This window comes from Hippopotamus amphibius, chromosome 17 (assembly GCF_030028045.1).
Source record: "Hippopotamus amphibius kiboko isolate mHipAmp2 chromosome 17, mHipAmp2.hap2, whole genome shotgun sequence".
NCBI classification, from domain to species: Eukaryota; Metazoa; Chordata; class Mammalia; order Artiodactyla; family Hippopotamidae; genus Hippopotamus; species Hippopotamus amphibius.
In genome coordinates, this window is record NC_080202.1 from 1,306,158 (window position 1) to 1,325,211 (window position 19,054).

The window sequence follows — 19,054 nt, forward strand, 5'->3', positions numbered from 1 at the left end:
CTTCCTCTTTAGGAGACCAACTTAATACATCTGGACATTATCCAGTTGGGTCCCCCTGACAGGTGCAAAGTGATTTTTTGATTCACAATACATTTCTAGCATGGGCTTGGGAAGTAAAACCATCTGAGAGGCTAGTTGGTTGCAGGTGAAGGTAGTTGGGGAGGGGCAGGCTGAGCCTGCCTGAGTTTACCGTAAGCAGTGACTTACTTTTTCTTCCCTATCTAGTCCTGCACATGAGGGGATTAATCTTTAAACCCTCCACCTCGGTTACCAAGTAACAGGCACAGTTGGTTTCATAGGCCAGTGTGTTCCCAGTGCCAGCTGCTCACTCATTAACACTTCTGGAAGGGCTGTGTGCCCCGGTTAAACTCCAGATGCTCTGCAAAGCCGTGGACCATGTCACTAAGACCCACCTGGCTGCACACACTGATTTAATTAGTGAGTGAGCACCTAAGCAGGAAGGACCCGGTGGAACCAGAGACACATCGCCACCAACAGGGAGCATCTGTGGTTGGATGTGGAGCTGAAGCCCAGCTCTGGCCCTCAAGTGGCCATGCAGGGACACGTGGCTGGCCTCCTGCCTCCGTTCCTTCACTGTGATCCACACTACCTACTCGGTGCAAAACGGGGCAGTGTGCAGAAAAGCTAAGCATGGCTCTCAGTCCCTGGAAGACGCTTGCTAGATTCTGGGACCCGGTATCCATGTTCCTGGGGACCCGAGAGGATGGGCAGGATGGGGCACTTGGGCCTGATCACTGGTCTAGAAAAGAGAGCAGGAAATTTGGTGACAAGCCTTTATAGTCCAACGGAGGATGTCCTAGGACCAGGACTGCCATGGTTGCAAGTGAACCATGTGATGCAGGTCACCATCCCAAGACCCTCTCAGTCCACTCAGCCCAATGGCTGCAGAAGGACGTGGCTGCCATCGTGGCAGCATCCCCGGAGGTGGGGCATCTGTCCCCCACCCTCCATGCTTCTTATCAGAATTACATACAGGTCCAGCCACCCATTCAGTAACGAGCCTTTTCTTCCTGGGATGATTCTGGTTGCCTTTGGATCCACTAGACCCCCTTTACTTTTCCCGAGCCTCCTCTGAGTTTAAGGAGGCTCCCCTCCCCCAGCACTCCCCACTGCCACCATCTCCACTGGGGGGTAGAGGAGACACAGCTGCACTTTGAAGCAGCATTCCCGCACACGGCCACACCGTGGCCTGGAGATGCCACCATCGGCTCGGTTTAATCATCAATTTGTTGCCTGTCGGGAAGCCTTTTCTGCCCTGCTCCAGCCCTCAGTCCGTCTCACTCAAGCTGGCCCTGCTGCAGGATGGCTGAGGACAACTCCACCAGCGGCCCCCACGCCCCCAGGCCACAGCTGAGCGTGGCCGACATCACCATCATCGCTGTGTATTTTGCCCTGAACGTGGCCGTGGGCATATGGGTGAGAGGACTGCAATGGCGGTGGCTGGGTCGGGCGCTGGGGTGTGGGAATCCGCTGGCACACCTCTGGGCATCTCATCTTCCTGGAGGCCCAGTGTCCCCTGGGGTCCTCCCCCCAGCCCTGGGGGAGACCTGGCAGAGATCTTGACCAAGCCCCTTTCTCTCTTTGGCAAGGGCTTCTCCGTCTCTAAAGTGAGGAACAGAGAGTCTCTCTGAGGCTCAGGAGCTTCTGTGCAGCTGGCAAGCTCGGTGCTGGGCACAGCGCACCATCTTTCTGGCCTCGCCTCTGATGTCAGGTGGGCTCACAGGGCAAACACCGCCCTGAAGGAGAGACTCACAGGGGCTCTCTCGGCTGTACCCACACCCGCTGCACCAGAATCCAGAGGCGGGGAGGGGCACACAGGGCCTGGGTTCTCTGTTTTAACAACTCCGTGTCCACCAGCCTAGCTTAGTTCATAAGCCGGTTTCTCCTGCCTTCAATAAGAGAGAAGTGGTTTAGGTCATCACAGGCTCCAGCGGCAGCGGGGCCCCTGCCATGCAGGCACCGTGCACATCACCTGTCCTCTCACAGCCCTGGGCCAAAGGCCAGCCCCATTTGCTTCAGGGGGCAGTGACTTGCCTAGTGAATCCCAGGAGCCTGCAGAGCGGGGAGGGCCTCCTCCTGTCTCCTGACGCCGGTCTTGGGTACGTCCTGGTGGGAGGTGGACACAAGCCAGCCAGCCCTGGGTTTGCAGAGGTCAGGCTCCCCGTCCTTGTCCGCAGAGGGCCCCAGGCCAGCATCCCTGAGCCCTGTCTGGTGGCGGTCTTCATCTCCTGGTGGAGGATGACTACCCCCTCTTCCCTTCCCTGCCCACGGCCTAAGCCTGAGGCCCAGGAGCCGGACACTGGCCATGGCCCCAGCTCTAGCATCCCAGGAAATCCCTCAGTTTTCTGGGCCTCGGGGTCTTGATCTATAAGACATATGTAACACCCACCTGTTACCAGGTCCCAAGTCCCAGAGTAGGAGAGGTCCCCTACCTGAGATGCCCACACGCAAGGGATCCTGCTGCTGCTACTGGTCCTACAGTAGAAAGTGCGAGTGGTGGAGGTGGAGGTGGTGAAGGAGGGGATGGAAGTTGTGGTGGAAGTGGTGGAGGTGATGGTGGAGGTGGTGGAGGTGGAGGTGGAGGAGGTGATGGTGGAGGTGATGGTAGAGGAGGTGATGGTGGAGGTGGTGGAGGTGGAGGTGGTGGAGGTGGAGGTGGAGGAGGTGATGGTGGAGGTGATGGTAGAGGAGGTGATGGTGGAGGTGGTGGAGGTGGAGGTGGTGGAGGTGGAGGTGATGGTGGAGGTGGAGGTGGAGGTGACGGTGGAGGTGACGGTGGTGGAGATGGAGGGGGTGGAGGTGATGGTAGAGGTGGAGGTGACGGTGGAGGTGATGGTGGAGGTGGAGGTGATGGAGGTGGTGGTGGAGACGGAGGTGGAGGTGGAGGTGATGGTGGCAGCAGCAGCAGTAATTGGAATGAACTCTTATGTGATTAAAATAATAACTCACAGGCAGCCCAGTGCTGGGTGTCAGGAAAGCTGGGTCTGTCTGTGTTCTTGGAACAGTTACTTAACCTCCTGTCTCCTCAAACACACCACGCAGATCTGTACTGCCCACCTCTCACAGCTGTTCTGGGAGTCAGAGGAGGGGCCCCTGCAGTGCGGGCTTTCTCAGCGAGGTGTGGCGAGGGCCAGGCACTGGAGGTCAGCAGGCTTCCAGGCAGCAGGCCAGGGATTGTCGGAAGGGCACCTCTAAGGGGATGTTTTACCAGGGACTTGGGCCGTCAGCTCCCGCATCTCCCAGCTCGGCCTTCCCGTTGCAGCAGCTGCCGCAGGCAGTGGGGCTGCGGGAGCCCTGACCTGTCCCTCCAGGCGGGCCACGCCGGCCCAGCAGGTATAGCTGGCCAGAGTGCTGTACGCATACGCCAAAGGCCTGGGCCAGACGAGGAGCGTGCTGGGGCCGGATCCCACAGTGGAGTGGTCAGATGCACGCTCGCAGCCCAAGTGCAGACAGAGCAAGCGGGCAGGTGCTCTGTGGGTGGGGTTAGGAGGGCCGAGGGCAGGTGTTCCCGGAGAAGGGATCTTGAGCTGAGCCTTGGCAGCTATTAGGGTGTCTGTCTGTTAACAAGTGACAGGTGTGTCAAATGAGCTCAGTGAAGGAAACGTAATGACGTCTTTCCTGAAAAGTCCAGCAGCGGGAAAGGCTTCAGGTACGGTAGCTCCAGGCAGGCTCTGGCTGTATGTCACTGAGGTTCTCTCAGCCTCCCCGTGTGTGGCTTTGTCCTCAGCCCAGTTTCCCTCAAAGAGGTGAGATGCGCAGCCTATCGGCTGAGCCCAGGTTCAAACCCTGACTCCGTCACCTACTGGCCAGCTCTCCTTCCCCCTCTGGAAGCCTTGGTTTCCTCACTGGTAACAGTGCCTGCTTCGTGGGGCTTTGTGGAAACTGAACACCCCATGCAGGTAAGGTACTCGGAACCAACTCTGCCACCCGGGGCGCTCAGTGAATAATAACTAGGTCCACATGGCCACTAGCTGCTCCAGAGCCCCGGCTACCTTGTCCATCTGCCTGGAGGCGAGGGCGGTCCCAGCTGCCCTCTGATGGCACCCTCTTAGGTCCATGACTGCCCTGAACCAGGTGTGACAGCTAAGGAATGTGACAGGCTCTGTGGCCTAGATGGCTCAGGACCCCTGGAGCTGGAGATTGGGTCAGGACCACTGAAGCCAACTGCTAGGAAAGATGACCCCCTTTCAGGAAGGGGAAGGGCTGTGAGGAGGCTGTCGGCAATGCGCACTACATCCCTGATGAAAAAGCAAGGGCTAAGACCAGCGCAGCACTGGGGTTTGTGCAGTGAGCAGCCTACACAGCTGGATGTAGCCAACCTGGCCAAGACCATTAGAGCCCTCGGACTGCACTGCCTTCAGCACAGCTTGATCACAGAGAGAAAAGGGGGGTGCAGCTGCGGTGGGACAGGCAGGCAGCAGTCCCATCAAAAGCTTTGAGCGGTGTGTCCAGACAGTCAGCTTCGTCATCTGGACTATCGGGCAGCAGGGGAGCAGGTAGAGTCCCGGACAACCAGGCCTGTGTGGGTTTTTTTTTAATTAATTAATTAATTTGCCGTGCTGGGTTCTTGGTTGCTGCGTGTGGGCTTTCTCTAGTTGCGGCGAGCGGGGGCTCCTCTTCGTTGCTGTACGCGGGCTTCTCATCATGGTGGCTTCTCTTGTTGCACAGCACGGGCTCTAGGCGCATGGGCTTCAGTAGTTGTGGCACACAGGCTCAACAGTTGTGGCTTGCGGGTTTTAGAGCGCAGGCTCCATAGCTGTGGCGCACGGGCTTAGCGTGCTCTGCAGCATGTGGGATCTTCCCCACCCAGGGATCGAACCTGTGTCCCCTGCACGGATTCTTAACTATCATGCCACCTGGGAAGCCCCCAGGCCTGTATGTTGATGGACACGTGTGGCGGCAAGTGCCACTACTTCCTCCTCTTCCTGGTGGGGTGACAGTCCACGGTGTGGATGCACGTTTGTTCCCGTACCCACCCAGTCGCCGATGCGCGTGGGGGCTGTTTGCGCCCTCTGGCTGTTGCACACGCCACGGCTGTGAACGTTCGTGTGCGGCTGTGCCGGGGCACCTGCTTTCGGATCTCTTGGATGTACCGGCAGTGGATTTGCTGGGTGCTGGGGGCGTCTGTGTGTCTAGCTCTTGGGGGCGTCAGCGGACTCCCTCCCGCACAGCGGCACGCACCGCACGAGGGCTCCAATTTCCGTCTCTGTCCTTGCAGTCCTCGTGCCGGGCCAGCAGGAACACGCTGAGCGGCTACTTCCTGGCAGGCCGGGACATGGCGTGGTGGCCAGTGAGTGCACCCCGACTCCTCCTGCCCCTCCTTCCGCGGGGCCGCATCTGACCTCTAGGTCAGCCCGCGTCTGCATCCCTGAGGTCACTACATGTGTCCTCCTCACCCAGGGCCACCCCCCAGGCCAGCCCAAGGCAGCAGGGATGGGGCAGGCTGGGGCAGGCAGGGGGTCCCCGAGCTGGGGTGGAAAACGTGGAAAGGGTGGGGGCTCGGAGTCGGGGTGGGCCTGCTGAGAGCGCCCTTTCCTCTCTCTCCTCCAGATCGGAGCCTCCCTCTTTGCCAGCAGCGAGGGCTCGGGCCTCTTCATCGGACTGGCGGGCTCAGGCGCGGCTGGAGGCCTGGCGGTGGCAGGTTTCGAGTGGAATGTGAGCTCCCAGGAGGCGGGCCCAGGCCGTGGGGGGCTTGTATAGGACTCCATCAGTCTACCCCTCTGCGGCCAGAGGGGCGGCTCCCAGCAGCCGGGGAGGCCGGGTCTTCACAGTGCCAAAGAGCAGCCCGAAGGGAACCGTGAGCCTTGGCCGGGCCATCTGTTTACAGGGTGCAGAGTGGGGACGGGGCCTCCCCAGGTTCTCCCGGCTACGCAGGCCTGCAGAGCCCTGGTTCTTGCTGCGTCTTTGGGTCCGCTGTCCTCACCCTGCCTCTGTCCCCCTCAGGCCACGTACGTGCTGCTGGCCCTGGCGTGGGTGTTCGTGCCCATCTACACCTCCTCAGGGGTGAGTCTGCTCCTGGGGCCTCAGGACAGCCTTGCTTGGGTACAGGCCTTGGTCAGGGTGGGGGTGGTGACGGGCAGGACCCCCGGCTTCACTCACAAGGTGAGTGAACCCATCACTCTCAGTTCTGGGTTTGTTTTTAGTCCAACTAACATTCCCAGCAGCCCACGAAGGCAGGTCCCCTCGGACCTCAGCCCAGGTGCCTCATCTGTTGGTTTCTGCTGTCCCTGCGTGTGCCGTCAGGGGATGATACTTCATCTACCCAAGCACACAGGTGGCGCACACCGTCCCTGACTCTGCCACTCCTTCAGCCCCAGCTGGGCCGTCACGAAGTCCCGTGGGTCCCGTTTCCTGGACGTCTCAGTCTGGCACAGCCCCCATCCCCATCCAGCCAGAGCTCACCTGCACTTGTCATCACGGCCTCCCTACCCCTCCCTCTGCCCCCTGCGGCCGCGCTCCCCCCCCCCCCCCAGTCCATTCCTCCTATCTCAGCCTGCCACGCCCAGCCTGCGCCCCGGGATGGGATCAGAACCCTTAGCCTGGAATTCCAGGCCCGCCGCTGGGGCTGGTCGTGGTCTCCGAGGGGCTCAGCCCCTGCCCCGTGCCCCCACCAGGTTGTCACCGTGCCTGAGTACATCCAGAAACGCTACGGAGGCCAGCGGATACGCATGTACCTGTCTGTCCTGTCGCTGCTGCTGTCCGTCTTCACCAAGATCTCGGTGAGCGACCCCACCCCCAGTTTCTGGGGGAACATCAAGGGACCTGACATCCCCTGATCCGTCTGCGCCTTGTCTAACAGCTGGGGAAACTGAGGCCCAGAGAGGCACACTGCCTTGCCCAGGGCCACACCGGTGGCCCCGCGCCCCAGGGGGCTGGGCTCGGCAGCCGCGACGCTGGGGGCAGAAGGCAGGCCTGCGCCTGCTGCCTCGCAGGTTCCGGATGCGGGGTGTGTGGGTCCGGGTCAGGGCCGGCACCGGGCGGGCCGGGAGTGTCCACGACGGGGCGCGCAGAGCCCGCGTCCCTGGCCGGGCCCCCGCGAGGCCTCTGCCGTGGGGGGCTGGCCCGGGGCGCGCCCAGGTCGGGGGCCCGACGCCGGGAGGCGGGGGTGGTCCCCAGCCTGCGAGGCCGCAGCGTGGACGGCGGGGCCTGGGCGGCCTGCCTCCGGCCGGGCGAGCCCGCGCGGATCCAGCCTGGCTCCCCTCGCGAGGCCTGGCCGCCCTGCCGGGCGCTTCTGCGGGCGTCCTCCCCCGCGGCGCCTGCAGCCCCCGAGCCTCGGCCGGGACGCCCCGCCCCCGACGCCCCGCCCCGCCCTCGCCCCCCTCCCGTGCCGCCCCCGCCCCGCCCCCGCCCCCCCCCGGCCGCGCTGGGTGGGGTCGGGGTGTTTCGTGCGTGCGCAGGCGCCGTCCTCCCTCATGGACGGTCCTTAGAGGTTCCCCGCGGGGCTTCCTCTACCCACCCGGACCCGCGCCGCCGCCCTCCAGGCCCGGTTCCCACGCGGGCTCCCCGCCCCCACACCTCCTGAGACCCCGCCCCCGCCCGCCCCCGCCCCCACCCCGCGCCCGCCGCCCTGGAAGCAGGGACTCGGTGCAGGGGGCAAGGATGTATCACGGCGAGGGGGGCAGCGCGGCCCTCAGGAGAGGAGGTGGCGGCGCCCGCTGGGGTGGCCTTGAGTCGGGGTCTCGTGGAGAAAGGGGTGATGATTGTGGGGGTGGGCACGTTGGGAGGCCCAGCCTCCAGGGGTCAGACACCTCGGGACCAGAGGAGGCGCTGGGAGGGAGGGGACAGCGAGCGGCGGGGCTGGGACGGACCTGTGACCCGGCGCCTGACCTGAGGGCCGGCTGGCGCTGGGTCAGTTCCCTCCCCGCCCAGAGGGCTCAGTGAGATGAGTAAGGAACCAGGTGCCCGAGGGGCCCTGGGGGCTCCTGGGGGTGGGTGGACGTCAGCTTTGTGTCAGTGCTGCCCGCCCCCCCAGAGGATGCACGGGAGCGGACAGAGGCGAGAGGCAGGGGGCCGGGGCGGCGTCGGCCAAGGCCAGCCTCTGCGGTCTCTTCCCCAAACCCCATTCATCCTGTTGGAGGCTCCGAGGCAGAGGTCACACCTCCCACTCAGAGCCTGGGCCCACCGACCAGAATGGTGGGGGGGGGGGGTCCTCAGAGGACACCTCGTGCGCAGCCCTGTTTACAGACAAGACAGTTGAGACCTAGGGAGTGGCCGCCACGTGCTCAAGGTCACAGTGAATCAGGCAGAGACCTCGGGTAGAGCCCAGCGGGTGAAACCACGGTCCCCGGCATGGAAGCAGCCAGGACGGGGCACTTCAGACTCCACTTAGGGATGCGGTGACTCAGTTCACCCACCTTTAAAATTGGGGGGGGGGGTGCCAATGCCAGGGCTGCCCAGGTGACGCGGGCAGGGAAGCGGGAGGAGTGCTGATTGCACGGCTGCACCTGGGAGGGACGCAGGCCCCAGGACCGACGCCGGGCTGACGCTGTTTGCAGCGTGTGTGCTCACTTACACACCCCTCGAGTGCCTGTGCGCCTGATGGGATTGTGTCTGTGGGCTGCAGTGCGCCAGCCCCTGGTGTATGCAGACATGCCTGTTTATTGAGCACCTACTGTGTGCCAGGCCCTGGTGGGCACCCATGATGAACCCATCTCTTTCGGGGACCATTCGCTCCAGGCAGGTGAGATAAGTAAAGAGAGCTGTGCGTGCACACTAAGTGGTACAAGGGTGCTCAGAGCAGCAAACGCGGGGCGGGGCTGGGCTCCCTCTGCCCAGAGGGCTCTGACCGCTGAGGGAAGCTGGTGGGGCTGGGGAGAGGGTGGCGCAGGGCCTCCGGGCTGGGTGGTGGCTTTCATGCTGCTTGAGTGGAAATGCAGAGACCTCAGACCTCCCTCTGAACAAGCCAAGTGCAGGAGGGACCAGCGAGGGGCTTCCAAAGGGATGGGCCCGGGCTGGGGCAGTGGGGCCGGGGAGGAGTATCTTGGAGAATCAACAGCAGTGGCCGACGGGTCGGGGGCAGGGAGTGTGGCAAAGGTGAGATGTGTCCAGGACACGGAAGGGACAGTGATGGCCTCTGTGGAGAAGGGTGAGGTCGGGGTTTGGGGATGAGGATGACTTAGGGGTTAACTTGCGGTACATGTCGACGCAGGGACCTGCCTGGCTTCTCTGCTACCCACAAAGGGAGAGGGAGACGGTCCCAGGCAGGGAGGTGGCCAGGGAGGGGCAGGGCCGGGCCTGGCCACGGGGCGCGTGCCTGTGGGGGACGTGGGGTCCTGAGCAGCTGTGCGGGGCCGGCAGGTCAGCCCCAGCCCGCAGGTCCCCTTAGCCCGCTCCCTCCCACGTGCGGGGCGCGCAGCCCTGCAAGCCTGTGGGATGGTGCGGGGAGAGCGGTCCCCCCCTCCAGGGGCCCCGAGGGTCAGCCCTGCAGCCCGCCACCCTGCTCCCCGACCGCGGGGCTTTGGGCCGGTCGCTTCGCGCCTGTGCGCAGGGGAGCGGCTCCCTCAGGGGTCCTGCCTGCCCCCGGCGGCCTCCTCGCAGGGGTCTGCGGAGGCCAGCAGGGCCCAGGGGGCTGAGCACAAGAGGTGTCTCTCCACACCCGCCCCCAGACAGGGCCCCTGAGGCCCCGGAGGTGAGGCGACTGCTCGCCAGGGACGCAGACCCAAGGCCGAGCGGCTCTGGGTTTGGGCTCTTAGCTCCCACCAGGCCGCGGCCAGCCCGGGGCCCCCAGGAGGGAGAGCTCTGTCGGCAGAAGGAGAGGTCAGACCCGGCGGGGGCGCGTCTGAGGCTCCCGGTGGGGCCTCCTTTGGAGCCGGCAGGCAACCGCCCATTTGTCGGCCTCCACGGGCTGCGCTGTAGGGTCCCCAGGAGGGACGGCGGCTGACGTCCCGCCCCCAACCTGTGCCTGTGCTGTTCCTGCAGCTCGCACGTCGCTGTTCAGACCCTCTGCCTGGAAGGAGGTCCCTGAGCAGCAGAGCAGTGCGCGGAGCAGGGCGTCCGGGCGGGCTGAGTCCTGAGCGCAGAGATGCAGAGACTGGGATGTTCGAGGGCAGAGGCCCCCAGGCGGGCCAAGGCCCGGAGGCAGCAGGGTGCCGGGTGTGGCGTGGTAGCCAGTCTGGTGTGACCCGTCACCTGGGCTCCAAGGGATGCTTGGCCAGTGCCTAAGGGCTGGGCGCACAGACCAGGGCTCCTCCCGGGTCCGGGGAGGGGTCTTGAGCAGCGGCTGGAGGACAGCCAGGTTGGGGGAGGGGCTGCTGCTTTCTAGAGCCCCCCTGCTCTGCCGCCGGGCCCCTCCCATCTCTGACACCTGCCAGGGCCTGACCTTGGGGAGGTCCCTTCCCCTCCCTGGGCCTCAGTGTTTCCCTGGTCTAGTGGGGCAGGGGGCTTGGAGAGTCCCTCCTGCTCTGATATTCAGCAGCTCTGGGCTTCCCAGCTTGGGCTGGGGGTGGACACACACACACACACACTCACGGCCGGGAGGGGTCGGAGTGAGGGGCTGCTGTTCTCCTGAGAGCACCTGTCAGAGTCCCCGCCCTGGCGGGTCTCCTCTCCAGCACGGGATGGGGGGGAGCCTGGGGGACGCAGGCAGTCGGCACGCCTGGCTCCGAGCAGGGCTGCTCAGCTCCTAGCTGGGCCGGTGCCCCCACACGGCACTCAGCGGACCCTCGGCCTCGCCCAGCCTCCTCAGGAGCCTCTTGGCCCCAGAGGCTGTGTTTGGGGTTATCGCCCTGCCATTAAGCCCAGCATGGTGGGTCTGGAGACCTGGAGGGGGGACCTGGCCCAGCCACTAGGTCCCGCAGGACGGGGTCCTCCCTCCCTCCCCGGGCATCCACGGCGCAGTAGGGGTGGGGGGGTGGTCTGTAGGGCCCGTTCCAGTGCTGAGGGTTCAAGGTCATCCCAGGGCTCTGACTCCTGCCCCCTGTGCTGTCCCGGGGTCTGAGACGGCGGGACTGTGTCCAGTCCAGCCCTGGGAAGCAGCCTCAGCCTGAGATGCGGTCCTGGCTTCAGTTTCAACACCACGGCGGGGTCAGGATCAGGAAGGCCCCTCTGTCCCCCCAGCCCGCCCCTGGCACACATCCAGTCTCTTCCTGGGGCCCCTGCCTAACAGGGAGCAGAGAACAGGGACCCAGATAGACACGGGTCCAAAGGCCAAGGCACAGGGCCCTCCCCTCCCCCAGGAAGCCCTCGTGGACGCCTCCTCGTCCATCCCCAGGCAGGGGCCAGGCTGCACAGCAGGGCTGCTCCCTGCTGGGCAGGGGCCACTTAGGACTCTGTTAACATCAGTGACGTCTCCTGCACGCGGCTTGTGCAGGGCCGGGGCCTCCTGAGGGGTCAGGGCAGCCCCCGGCAGGTGGCGGGGGTCTCCCCGTCCTTGTCTGCTCAGGGCCCTGCAGGCGCCTCGAGCCTCTTCGCGTGTCCCTCCCTCCCCAGATCGACCTGTACGCCGGGGCCCTCTTCGTGCACATCTGCCTGGGCTGGAACTTCTACCTGTCCACCATCCTCATGCTTGTCACCACGGCCCTGTACACCATCGCAGGTACGGCGCCGCGGGAGGCAGGCGCGGCCTGCGGGCACACACGGGAGCCCGAGAAGCCGGTGGGGAGCAGGCGGCCGCCCCCTCCACAGCCTGGGGCTCCTGCAGCTGGCTCTGCTGGCCCGGGTTCTGCGTCCACAGCTCACCCACCTGTGCAAGGGCAGGGCACGGGATGTGGAACAGCGTTCCCTCCCGCAGCTCTGGTCACCTCCCCACCCCTCCCCCGTCGAGGCCAGGGCCCCTCCAGCTCTCTCGTCTCCACCCGCAGGGGGCCTGGCCGCGGTGATCTACACGGACGCCCTGCAAACGCTCATCATGGTGGTGGGGGCCGTGATTCTGACGGTCAAAGGTGAGGCGTGGGGCTGTCCCGGCAGCAAGCCCTGGGGTCTGGGGGCCGCCCGGCTGGGGCCCAGGCATCTGCTCTGGGGGTGCGTGGCCTCACGAGGTCGAGCCACGAGGCGGTCGGCCCCCTGCTGGCCTCCCCTGGGTGACGGAGGCCTGCTCCCCTGCCCCCCCCCGCCCCCGCCCCGCAGCACTCCGGGCACCTGGTGTCTGGCCGCAGAGCCCACTCGGGAGGCAGGGCCGCCTGCACCTGCCCTGGCTCAGTGGCCTTGGAGGTGCCCCTGCCCCTCGCAGGACTCCATTCCCCTCTCAGTGCCACATCCCCCCAGCCATTCTCAGCTCTGCCAAAGTCACGTCCTTCGGAAGCGCCTGGATCAGGACGTTGGCCCTCTGGACTCCTCAGGGAGGTCCTTGAATGCCAAGAAAAGACGCGTTTGCTTCCTTGAGTGACAGTCAGAAGCCTGGCAGAGAGCCGCTCGCCTGGGGCCGCGGGCATCCAGAGGCCAGCAGGACACCGGGGTGCCCACGTGCAAAATGCTCATTTAATATTATTTTAAATACAAATAAAAGAGTCCTTTGGATTCCCCTTTTTTTTAAACCCTCTACCTCCATACCTTCCCAAACACAGGGAAAGGCCAGGTGGGAAGAAGTCGAGTTTGATACATCAGGAAGTGACTTGTAAGATGAGGGCAGCGGGGCTGCCATCACGGCCACCAGCCACCGACCATCCCTGTTCCTCCCGCCCCCTGCAGCTTTCGAGCAGATCGGCGGGTACGAGCAGCTGGCGGCAGCCTACGCCCAGGCCGTCCCGTCCAGGACCATCCCCAACACGACCTGCCATGTGCCGCGAGCGGACGCCATGCACCTGTTCCGGGACCCCTACACGGGGGACCTCCCGTGGACCGGCATGACCTTCGGCCTGACCATCATGGCTGCCTGGTACTGGTGCACCGACCAGGTGAGGGTCCATGTCGCCGCCCTCCCCCCGTTCCTGCCTTCCCGGGCGGCTCTGGAGGTCCAGCGGCCCAGGAACACCTGCCCGGTGAGCCCGGCTGGGGTGGAGGCCGTGGGTGGCATGGCTCCAGGCCCGGGCACTGGGCGCTAGGGGTCCTTGCGGTCCCGGAGGGCCTGGGCCCGCCGTTTAGAGTCGGATGAGGCCCACTGGCTGCCGCCCGTCCTGGCCTTCAGGTGCTTCGACTGGGACAGTTTGGAGTACGGGATTCCGAAGGGGCTGGCACGCTCCTCGGTGGCTCCGCCGTCGGCCGGGGGGCTGGCGTTGCGGGCCAGCCTCGGGCTCCCAGGGCTCTGCAGCGCGCGGGGCCCCAGGCCACCCTTGGCCACGGCCGGTTTCCCGCTGGAGCTCTGGATACCGTCGGCCGCAGGGCGGTACCACGGGCGTCCCTGGGTCCTCAGTGGCCGTGGGAAGCCATCTTTATCCCTGGTCCCCGAGGCAGGGACTCCGTAGTGTTGGAACCGCTGGCCCTGGGAGAGAGAGAGCAGAGAGAGTGAGGCCTGGGGACCGGGAGCATCTCTGCGCCCTCCTGAGGGGCCCTGGCTGGGCAGGCTGCAGCCCGCACACCGGGGTCTGCTTCCTGGCCCTGCCACTCACCAGCGGGTGGTCCTAGACAAGGGTCCTTCACGCCTCCGTGCCTCAGCTTCCCCACGTGTCCTAGGGGAAGGGTCCTGCCTGTGGGGTCACCATAAGGCCAGCGCCTGCGCGCCCCTGCGCCCCTGCCCCACCTCCTCCATCCTCTGTAAGGGGGACGGACGGGTCTGTCCAAGGCAGTGCCTCCACCTGGGCGCAGGTGTCTGGTGAGTGCGGGGTGGCTCCTCCTCCAGAATCTGACCCTAGTCCTTCCCAAGGTGGGCATGTACCAGGTGGCACCAGGCGGCCCTGCTCCCTCTCTGGGCAGAAGCAGACGATGCCCCGCCCTGCCTGTCTTGAGGGCCGTGGGCAGCTCCAGGCAGCAGTCGGGCGGGAAGGGGCCTCAGCGCGCAGGCCTGACGACCGTCCTCGCCTCTGGACCCACGGCCCCGAGGGCCCCAGCCCGGGAGTGAGGCGCCAGCCCGAGAGTCGACCCAGCCAGTCACGGTCGGGTGAACGGGGACAGCGTCCCTGCGAGGGGGGCCCCGGCCGGGACACTGAGGCCTGCGTGGAGTGCCTGCCAGCGAGAGGCGCCGTGCATCTCCTGAGCGCAGGCGTTTCATGTGCTCCCGCCTGGGCTGTGGCCGTGGGAAGCGATCCAGGTTGGGCGGGTCCAGAAGCCCTGGGAGGCTGGGCCTCCGTTTCCCCGTCTGTGACGTGGTGCCCCGCCCCCCGGCAGGGGTCTGCCCCGTACCCCTGTGAGACCTGAGGGCGGCCCTGCTGGTGAGGGGCTCGTTGAAAGGCCGGCGGAGGAGGGCGTGTGGGGGACGCCTGGACTGCCCTGTGGGCCAGCGGAGCCCCTTCACCCCAGGGCACCTCTCGTTTCCTCCCCTCTCAGCGTGGCCTGGCATCTCTGGGCGGGATGGCATTCGGGAGATTTTCCCATGAAGCCAAGTGAGTCAGCACACAGCCTGGCCTGGAGGTCAGGGCTGGACCAGCCTTGCTTCCTGGATAAGAGGCTCACGTGGGGAGGCAGAGGCAGTACGCCACGGAGCCCGAGGAGGCCAGCAGGACTGGGGGACCACGCCTGGCCTCGGCCTCACCTGCCCATCCTCCTCCCACTCAGGCTGGGTCTGCCTGGGGGACTGCTGGGCCTTGGACCAGAAACCCCACCGTGCAGCTACCGGCCCACTGGGCCCAGGGGGCCTGGCAGGCCCCCCTCAGCCCCCGGGACGCCCCTGAGGTGGCCAGAGCTAAGCGGCAGCTCCGTGTGCTGGGGCCGCGGGCCCTTTTCCTTCAGACCCTCGGGTGTCTCCCAGCTCAGCCACGGTGCGTAGGTGCCACCCAGTCAGGAAGCAGCAAAACCAACACGCAGGAGGCAGAGGCCCCCCGCGACCTCAGCTGCTCTGTCTGCGGCGGGGAGGCGCGCAGACCGGCGGGGCCTGCCGCTGCTGCCGCTCCACGCGGACTGTGTCAGGCCGCCCCGGGCCAGTCCCCGCAGCGGGCGGCCCCGGACCCGCGTGTCTCCCGCGTCCCCGGGGGCTCTCTCGTCCCGTCTCACCGCCGAGGGGTCCAAGTGCTCCTGGGCCGGCTCCGGGCCGTGGCTGACCCCGAGGCGGCCCCGACGGGCGCCTAGCTCGGCCGTGCACACGCGGCCCCTTCCGGGCTCCGCAGCAGCCCTGAGGGTCGCCCGTCCTGTCCCATCTCGCGGGCGAGGACGCAGCGGCTCCGGGAGGTGCAGTGGCCCAGCCGGGCCGGGAGAGGGGGCCCGGCCTGGCCCGCTGGGGCAGCGAGCCTCGGCTCCTCCAGCTGTGGACGGGGGTGCCCGCAGCTGCCCGCCCGCCTCCCGGGGCTGGCCGCCGAGCGCTCGCAGTGAAATGACAGGAGACACGCAGGGATGCAGGGAACCCCTTCTCTCCTGTGAGGAGCGCGGCCCCGGCTCTTGTAGCCACAGGACGTCACAGAGAACCACGTCTACCCCCACCCCCCCACTGTCTACACAGGGAAACTGAGGCCCTAAGTGAGAAAAGGCCCCGTCCCAAGTCACGGGAGCTGGTGACCCCCGCCGCCAGCCCCCGCACCGTCTTTTTTTTTTTTTTTTAGAAAAGCAGAGGCAGTTTATTCAGCAAGGGAGGCAGCCTCCGGCCCTCGAGTCAGGCAGAGGAGTGGGAGAGCTCTGTGCAGGCACAGAGGGGAGGCTCAGGGAGGCCCTGCAGGGAGGCCACGGGCCTGGGGATGCAGGAGGCAGTGACTGAGACGGGGCTTCCGTGTGATGGGTCGCGGTGGGGGTGGGGCGGGTAGGGCATGAACGTTAGAGAAGCTGTCAGTTATTAATTAGGTCCTGGCCACTTGGGGCTCAATGTTACAGACGTCGTCGAGCAGCTCCCTGGGTGGTTACTGGAGACAGCCGTCTGCCTTCCTGCGCAGCTCTGGGAGCTGTTTATTGTGGGTGAGGGGGTGGCTTCCCGGGCAGGTTGCCGTGGGTCATGGGTCAGAGTTCTACGTGGCTTACGGGACCTTAGCTCCCTGACCAGGGATTGAACCCGGGCCGTTGGCAGTGAAAGCGTGGAGTCCTACCCAACTGGACTGCCAGGGAAGTCCCAGAGTTCTGTTTTTACGTGTGGTCCGGCCAATGTCCAAGTGCTATTCTGTCTCTGCGGGACTGCTGCATTCCACAGCAAGTCCAAGTGACCACACCTCCACGGACATGCTTTCGCTTTTGGATTTTGAGGTGAATATTACAAACGGCACAGAAGCCTAAATTTTGAGGGCGTCTGCATGCCACAACTAAAAAAAAAAAAAAAAAACAGAAAGATCCCACATGCCTCAACAAAGATCCTGAGTGCCGTAACTAAGACCTAGCACAGCCAAAATAAATAAAAATAAATATCAAAAATTAAATAAAAAGGCCTGGGAAGGATCTCAGATGCCATCAGTTCCGAGACGCCCCCCACCCCCGCATCCTGCAGATCTGGAAGCCAAGGCCCAGGTAGGAGTCGCCCTCATGCTGCGGCTTCTGCCTCCTTCCACTGATGAAACACAAGCTTCCCCAAACCCAGGTCCTCTGCCTGGGACACAACACAGCTGGAACCAGTGTCTGCTCCTGGCACAGGCACGAGCTGCCAGCCTCTCGTGAGGGTGCAGGAGATGTGGGGGGAGGGGTCCCTGATGCCGACCACCCAGGGTCTCCTCCAGCCCTGACGGTGGCTGGGGTGATGGGCTGGGAGGACCAGCACCTTTCCTCCTCGACCGATGGGGAGGCGGAGTCCCCCGGGAGAACCTTGGCCGCAGATGCTCAGACGACTGGCGGGGGTGCGGGCGGGTGTCAGGGTGGGTGTGGCTGTCTCGGGCGGGTCGCCCCCTGCCTCACGCTCTGGAGGCAGCTGGGGCTCACTCCCTCGCCCTGCCCCCAGGTCATCGTGCAGCGGTCCCTGTCCGCGCGGGACCTGAACCACGCCAAGGGGGGCTCCATCCTGGCCAGCTACCTCAAGATGCTGCCTATGGGCCTGATGGTCATGCCCGGCATGGTCAGCCGCGTGCTCTTCCCAGGTAGGACGGCTCCGGGGCCAGCGGGGCTGCGGGGGCAAAGGTCACCCGCAGGAGAGGCCGCGGGCAGACGCAAGCTGTTTCCTGGCTCGGGGGAGCAGGGAGGGGCGTGGTCCCCAGGGCCACACACAAGTGGCTTGACGTAAGGTTCAGGCAAAGACCACGTCCTGCTGTGTGACCTCGGGGTGTGAAGGACTGTCTCTGTGCCGCCGCCGTTTCCTCATCCACAAACAAGGGAGCAGCCCCCCCACGGAGCAGCCACGCCGGAACCCTGGGTGTGTCACGTGTGTTTCCTGTGGCTCCTGGGGGCTGGCTCAGGCTGCTTTAATGGGACTCGGGGAAGCGACCCGCCGCGTGTGCCCTGCCTGGTTGCCACCCACCCCCTTCATGAGTTTCCCCAAAACGAGGAAAGCTGTTGGCGCCAGGGATGTGGCTGCCCAGCGGCCGCACCTTTGGGTGCTCGGGCCTGGGGGAGGGGCTCCCAGGACGCTGGTGTGCAGGGACCCTGACCCACCTGTGCCTCCGCGTCCGCCGCGCATGGGGCCTGCATCCTCCGCAGAGTGTCCGCCTCCTCTCCCTCCTGAGCCTGGGCCCACGAAGAGCCACGCAGGGGTCCACCAAAGGTCCCACGGGTCATGTGGGGGGCACTCAGCTGTCGGCGGGGGGGCCGTGCCGGCCCATTGCCTGCCTGCTCTGAGTGGCGCCTCTGGAGGCCGGCCGAGCGCTCCGTCACCTCGAAATACTCGTCTGACACGGAGGAGGAGGCCACCGAGAGCCGCCGGGGACCAGGGCCACGGCCAGAGCTGCCCGAGAGGCTGTCCTGGTCACTGAGGGTCACGTAGTCATCGTCCTCCTCCTCCTCCCCGTCTAGCCCGTTGGGGACCGCCGGCGCCCTGCCATCAGGGCCATCCTGGGTCACAGACAGCTGGTGCTGACGCGGGGCACGGCCCGGGCCCGCCGTCCTGGGCAGCCTGTGGTCCGGCCCGTTCTGGGCCGCCTCCTCCTCTGGGGTCTCCGGGGCCCAGCCGACACCACCGCCCTCCTGGGCGAGCAGCTCTGCCACCGGGACCGTCCGGGGCTTGGGCACGGGAGGCCTCGGCGCGACGTCCCCCGGAGGGAGGCCGTTCTCGGCTGGGACCGCGTCCTGGGGGGCGCGGCTGGCGTCCTGGCTCTGCCTCCACAGCTGGGCCCCGGCCTGGGATGTGTCCCGGATCTTGATGCGGTTCATCTGGCTGGGCTGGGGGTTCCAGATGTTGGGGTCGATGATGTTGATGTACCCCAGGATGTCGCTGCCAGGCTCCGGGTCCGGCTCCACCCACGTGGGCAGGTATTCGAACATGTTGGCCCGTTCCAGGTGGAGCAGCCCCGGGTGGACGGGCAGGGGCGGCTCGGGGAGCTCTCCCGGCCGCTCGGCTAGGGGCGCACCCTGCACCCCCGGGGGCCTGCCGGCCTCCCGCTTCCCGGAGGACGACTTGGCGATCTCGTCGGCGCTCTTGGCCTTGACCAGCGCGTACTTCGGGTTGACGAGCCTCTTGGCCATGGCGCCCGAGGGCACCCGCGGGACCGGCGACGGCAGCACCACGGGCTCGGGCTCGGGCTCCTTCTCCATGGGGACGTCCTTGAGGCTGACGCTGTGCGACGTGAGGTACAGCTCCTGGAACTGCCGGTCGAACATCTCCACCACCTGGCCCGACAGCACGGAGATCACGTTCCGGTCCGTCCTTGCAGCCGACCACGTGAAGCTGCAACACAGGGCGGCTGCCTGGTCAGGCGTGGGGCCCGGGCCCCTGGACGGGGGAGCCCTCCCCTACCCGGGAGCCCCCACCCCCATGCACGCGCAGGCCAGCGTCCATCAGGCCGTGGCCACAGCGGGGACTGAGGAGAAGGGAGCAGGGGCAGAGGACAGGCCCCGAGCCTCAGGGTCAGGCCCGGTGTGGGACGGCAGGCAGCGCCAGTCTCCACGGGGGAGTGCAGCCCACAGCTCAGGGACCTGCGCCCACCCCGTGCGCACGGCGGGACGGGCAGTCCTC

The 19,054-nt window shown here is 65.8% G+C and overlaps 2 protein-coding genes across 3 annotated transcripts in view; one reads left to right on the forward strand and one right to left on the reverse strand.

Annotated features, from left to right (window-relative positions):
- Positions 1-1,323: 1,323 nt before the first annotated feature.
- The window catches only part of SLC5A10 (solute carrier family 5 member 10), a 53,670-nt gene continuing 35,939 nt past the window's right edge, over positions 1,324-19,054 (forward strand). Inside the window, exons 1-9 of the mRNA XM_057714036.1 lie at positions 1,324-1,437; positions 5,240-5,311; positions 5,572-5,676; positions 5,965-6,024; positions 6,636-6,740; positions 11,449-11,554; positions 11,820-11,900; positions 12,646-12,851; positions 16,892-17,027. Of these exons, the coding sequence (XP_057570019.1) occupies positions 1,324-1,437; positions 5,240-5,311; positions 5,572-5,676; positions 5,965-6,024; positions 6,636-6,740; positions 11,449-11,554; positions 11,820-11,900; positions 12,646-12,851; positions 16,892-17,027 (985 nt within the window). The remainder of the gene's footprint in view (positions 1,438-5,239; positions 5,312-5,571; positions 5,677-5,964; positions 6,025-6,635; positions 6,741-11,448; positions 11,555-11,819; positions 11,901-12,645; positions 12,852-16,891; positions 17,028-19,054) is intronic.
- FAM83G (family with sequence similarity 83 member G) overlaps positions 12,417-19,054 on the reverse strand; it is a 28,218-nt gene continuing 21,580 nt past the window's right edge. For both annotated transcript variants that reach the window (XM_057714033.1, XM_057714032.1), the window contains 2 exons: positions 17,539-18,766; positions 12,417-13,375 (listed from right to left, as the gene is read on the reverse strand). In XM_057714033.1, coding sequence (XP_057570016.1) covers positions 12,995-13,375; positions 17,539-18,766 — 1,609 coding nt within the window. In that variant the 3' untranslated portion in view covers positions 12,417-12,994. The remainder of the gene's footprint in view (positions 13,376-17,538; positions 18,767-19,054) is intronic.